General features: G+C 48.1%; 1 protein-coding gene across 1 annotated transcript; it reads right to left on the minus strand.

Annotated features, from left to right (window-relative positions):
- Positions 1 to 462: 462 nt before the first annotated feature.
- SOWAHC (sosondowah ankyrin repeat domain family member C) lies at positions 463 to 5,379 on the minus strand. Its single transcript, XM_068180267.1, has one exon. It carries the CDS (start codon positions 5,376 to 5,378, stop codon positions 3,870 to 3,872), a length of 1,509 nt encoding a protein of 502 aa, XP_068036368.1. The 5' UTR covers position 5,379; the 3' UTR covers positions 463 to 3,869.
- Positions 5,380 to 5,426: the final 47 nt, after the last annotated feature.

Raw genomic sequence — 5,426 nt, forward strand, 5'->3', positions numbered from 1 at the left:
TTCAAAGAATTTTTAGATACACCAAAATCCCACAGTCTAGCTTGCTGATGAAACTTCCCTTTACAGTAGCCACCAGCTGTAGTTAACACGCATTACAAAATACCTTAATCCTAAACCCTTTTTAATTAGGTGTTGACCTTTACACAGTGACTAGTATTAGTCTTTCCAGAGTCAGAGATATTAAGCTGCACAGAAGTAAGGTCAGTATACTATTTTAAGTTAAGCAATGCCACTTTCCCAGGCCGTTATTTAGACATATTTGTCTACAATAAAAATTGTTGTGTCTTCATTTAAATTGACATGAATTATGAGAAAGTAGCTGCCAAAGAAAAATGTTACTGTCTTGCAAACAACTTTACTATATTTTTGCCATGTCTTGCTGCTTGAGTGCTAGACAGCATCAAACCAGTAGATAGTTTTAACAGCCAATATGCACCTAAGTATGTAGCATAGAGAAGCCAATTCAGAGCATTCATGGGCTCTTTTTATTTCATAAAACTAAAGTTTACAGATTCTCAACTCATAACCATTCAGAGAGACAACCACAAAAAGTGTATTAATAAAACCCAACAGGCTTCCAGGCCTCTAAAATTCTTTGAACATAAAGTACAAAAAAAAAAATATACCATATGTTACATTACAGTCTTGCTGCCTTACACACCATCATAAAAAGTGAACAAACACATTCAGTAACTTCAGGCGTACCATTAAAAAGATACCAGTAAGTGCTCCAGTTTTCTGTACCATACAACTTTATTTCAGTCACATTTCAGTCACATCTTTCTAGGCAACGTATCCAAAATACTTGACTCAAGCATACCTTTAGACTGCAAATATACTGAAATAGGGCATCAAGTCTTTCCTACCTCAAAAAAAAACCCATAAGTTTTAGGTCATATTATAAAAAGTAACCATGTGGAATGTGACAAGTGATAATGTGAAATCAAAGTGCTTTATTCCCATAGCACAGAGACACAAGTGGTTATCCAGCCATTCTTTTGTATAGCTCAAACACCAAAAGACATATTTGCTCTGTTGCACCCCACCTTGCAAAGACCTTTGGACCATTATGGTGAATTTCATTAACTGACAGCTAAACAGTATCAGTGGACCAGCAATTTCACTTTGATACTTCAAATAATGAGTTATAAATGAGGCATCTTTTCATCATTTTTCAAATTCCCTTAATAATTTGCAAAGTTCTACTGTATTATGTAACATTATATTCCAGTTAATCTCTTAAAATCCAAGGTATGCTCTATTCAAAACCCTAAAATTATTTCCCTGGAACCCAGTAGCTGTCTAAGACTCAGTATTTTTCTGCAATTCTTTGCTACTTGCATGTGAAGAGAGAAACACTTCACCCAACAGCCTGTATGAAAGAACTGTATACTCTCAAAGCAGAAACCAACTTTTATAAGGTTTGGACATCAGTAGTCACATGGAATATGTGCTCAATTCAGATGTGCCAATACTGAAGAATACTCACGTTTTAAGTGTTCAGTCAGAAAACTTCCCTCCTACAGAAGTCTAAAAACCTATTTATCTTGCAGAGAAAAGTTTAAGACTTAGGCATCTAATTATCTTTTCCATTACAACAGAATTAGCTCTACATCATAATATGTATGATTAATCCTCCCTGTTTTAGATACCCCTCTGTACAGGTGTACAGTTTAAACAGGGAGGACTGAGGGAAAATTTCTGGTCCTGTCCCACAGACATACAGAAAAAATGCTTTGCAAGACTGATTTTATCCATTGCATTTGCGGCAACCAACCCAAAAGGAAGGCACATGAAATCTATAATATTATAGCTTATAAATTGTAAACTAAAGCTGAATCTCTCTATAATTTCTAGTCTTTTTGCACAGAAGTAATGACCAGCACCTATGCAGAGGTTCTATATTATTTTTAATGCAGCTTTTTCCAGAAACAGTTAAGTGCCACTTGCATGCCTGTGAAAACACTGTCATTTATTAGGTTTTGACATGAAGTGCAGAAACTGGTTGTTTATCTGCGTGGAAAGTCTGATGCCAATGCATCAGTAGCACTTCCTTCCCGTCGCTACAAGAAATAAAAGTCACTAGCAACAGCCACAGAGACCTGGCTGTTACCTCAAAAGTGCACACTCCCAGCAGCAGTTTTCCTGTGAAGTGTTCTACAGCTTGTGGCATGCATTTAATCAGTGTCTCAAATTTGGGTTTTAACATGTCAAAGCCTATCTACTTTTGGTTAGCTACAGGCCAGGCACGCACATGCATCTTAAGGAAGCCAACTCGAAACAGGCTTTGACAGATGCTGCATTGAAACTGGCCATACTTTAACAACTAAACACAGATGAGCTGCTACACTGAGCAGCGTTCGGGATCCAGGGTCAGCTCAATACCTCAGCTCTTAAGGAAAGCTGAATATGGATATAAATCTGCCTCCTAGATTTGACTGGAACTGCTACCTTTAAAGCAGAGAAACAAGATTCAAGGTTCCCGAAAGCTTTAGCAGACGGATAGGCTCATCAATCAGATTAAGAATTACTAGGCTGTCAAACAACAGCTCAAAGCCTTAGCTATCACTTCTCTAGAAATATAGGTTTAAAAGAACTCAAACACCACTGCCACCACTTAACTAGAATATGCAATTATGCTGCTTCATTCAGAATGATAAACAGGGGTTGAGTTTTGGAGTTCTGGTTTTTCACTCTACGTATGAATTCACAAACCTGCCTTTTTTTTTCTTCCCCTTTTATTTTTTCTCTATTTCCATACAGTGTAAGTTGAAGGGATTGGCACAAGTTAATAGTGAACACAGACCTGTAGCTATTACATTACAGAACCATATTAGAGTTTCATGAAGATTTCATGCAATGGTGTCTGTGCTCTTTTATTCTAAAATAGAACAACTTTCACAGGTAACATACAACACAATTTTCTGATTTTAAATGCAGTGAGTTACACAAAGAACATTAACAAGAATTGACCAGACTTAATAAACTGGAACTGCGCTAGGTCTGGCACTTGAGAATTCACAGTGATTAAAATAAAATTGCTTTGCCTAAGACAAAACATAGGATACCAAATATATATAAAAACCTCTTTGCTTCTATTATCTTGTATTAGTATTCCAACAGCGATAAGCAAGCTCAGTAGTACCTCAGGCAGCAAAGACTTCTGCACATGGTTAACTTTATTCATTGCTTGCAGTGCAATGGATTATTATTTATTTTAATAATATATTCATGTTGTCAAATCAAGCAATTTTCAATGCATAAAGTCAACACAGGCTCAACTCTTTGATGGATTGAAGCTTGGATTCTGACAGGAAACCATTCTGTACCAATTCTGTGTACCCAACTCCATATTGTGCCAGGTGGTATTGCTGTTAAAGAGAAACTTAAGGTATACTTGTATATTACTGAGGTGTTCTTCTGACATAGCAAGTTGTTTGCTGATAGTTTATAGTACCAGTTGATAATAAAAGAGTTAAGCATTTGCACTTTTCTTTCCCCCACTCACCTCACTAATCCTAGCAGATCCACTAACACAGGTTTACGATCCCAAAGCCTGCTTTTACAGAGAAAGAAGCACAGCTTTTAACCACCCCAGTGCTTCTCAACCCACACACTGCCTCCCATTTCAGCACTGAGGGCCCGGCTGAAGCAGCTGCTCCCAGGAGCTGTGAGCTCCCAGAGCCCTGCTGACCTGCTGGGCTCACTGACCACACCGAGCTGGGAGTTAAAGCAAGATACTCAGGACCCTTCTGGCCAGAGTCCACGAGTGTAGATGAGCACCCACTCGTACCTGCCTCACCTTCCGTGCTACACCTGAGGGCACTTTGGTCCATGCATCCACCTCCCAGACCTCCTGCTCCGTGGCCTTATCCAAACACGTTGGACTTCGGCCTGAGCTTGAATGATGATTTCAGGGATTTCTCCTCATGCTCTTCCTCCTCAGCGTCACCACGAAAGGAGGGCGTGTTGTGGATGATCTGAGTCCTGAAGCGGATCTTATTAAGCCGAGGCTTCATCCGTCCGCTGCCAGATGCTTTCCTGGTCATGTCCTTGCCTTTGCCTGGCACCGCTGCCCCATCGGTACCTTCAGCTTCCTCCCCAGTGCCGTGATGGTGGTGGGAGAGCCGGTAGTTCATGAGATTTGATGGCAACACCTTGGAGAACCTCCAGCGCCCGCTCCCACTGCCAGCATGCCCTTCCTCCTCCTCCTCCTCCTCCAGGGCCCCCACGAGGTTCCGCATGTCCCCCGAGGTGCCCTGTTGCAGGTACTGCGCAGCCTTGCGCCCGCTGTAGTCGCGGATGTCCACGTCGGCGTCGTAGGCTCCCACCAGCAGCTTCACGACCTCGGCGTGGCCGTGCATGGCGGCGATGTGCAGCGCCGTGTGCCCGCCGCTCGTGCGGGCGTTGATGTCCACGGGCAGCCCGTGCCGCTGGGCGAAGTTGACCAGCGTGGCCAGCAGCTCCTGCCGCCCGTGCTTGGCGGCCCAGTGCAGCACTGTGAAGCCGGTGATAAAGTCCCGCTTGCAGAGCAGCGCCGGCTCGCAGCTCAGCAGCCCCTCCAGGCTCTCCCACCGCCCGTCCGAGGCCGATAGCATCCAGGCGTGCTCCAGGGGGTCCAGTGCCACGGAGCCGGTGGTGCTCCCCTCCTCCTCGGCGGAGGACGAGGCCACCGAGGCGCTGTCCGAGTCGCGGCCGCGGCCCCCGCCGGGGAGGGCGCCGCGCTTCAGCTGGGGGGAGCTGCCCCGCGCCGCCTCCCGCAGGCTCCGCCGGCCACCGCCCTGCGCCGCCGCCCCGGGCGCTCCCTCCGCCGCCCCCGCCTCGTCCGTCGCCGGGGGCCGCCCCGGGCCCGTCGCTATCGCGGTCTCCTCGCCTCCGCCACCGCTTTCGCCGCGCCCGGGCGGTGGCCCCCGCCGGGAGCCCCTCCGCTGGCCTCCAGCCACCGCCGGGCTCGGCCGGGGCGGCTCGCCCCGCTGCCCCGGGGGCTGCGGGCGGCTGCCGGCATCCTCGCCTGTTGCCGGCGGCGTCTCCTCAGCGCCTGCCCGTGGGGAGGGCGGCGGGCTCAGCTGCTTCGCGCTGTTCTCCGCCGCCGGCTCCTGCTCCCCGGGGGTCAGGGGGGCGGCGGCGGGGGGCTCGGGGGCGCAGTACCGGCGGCGGAGGTGCACGTACTTGACGCCGGTGCCGGGCTCCTGGCGCACGGTGGCCACTGCATTGACCAGCTCCTTGAAGCGATGCCGGGCGGCGGCGCGGCGGGAGGGCTCCGCGGGGTTCAGCCAGTCCCGGAAATGCTCCAGCAGCTCCGCGTTGCGCGCCCGCCCGCCCCGCGCCGCCAGGAACCGCACCACTGACTCCTGCTGCAGCTCCGCCGGCTCCGCCATCGCCGCCGCTACCCCATCGCGCCGCCGGCGCTACTGCCGCTGCTGGTG

Source organism: Anomalospiza imberbis, chromosome 2 (assembly GCF_031753505.1).
Source record: "Anomalospiza imberbis isolate Cuckoo-Finch-1a 21T00152 chromosome 2, ASM3175350v1, whole genome shotgun sequence".
NCBI lineage: Eukaryota > Metazoa > Chordata > Aves > Passeriformes > Viduidae > Anomalospiza > Anomalospiza imberbis.

Coding starts and splice junctions, on each gene's coding strand:
- SOWAHC (XM_068180267.1), bottom strand. CDS start 5,378: ATGGCGGAGCCGGCGGAGCTGCAGCAGGAGTCAGTGGTGCGGTTCCTG.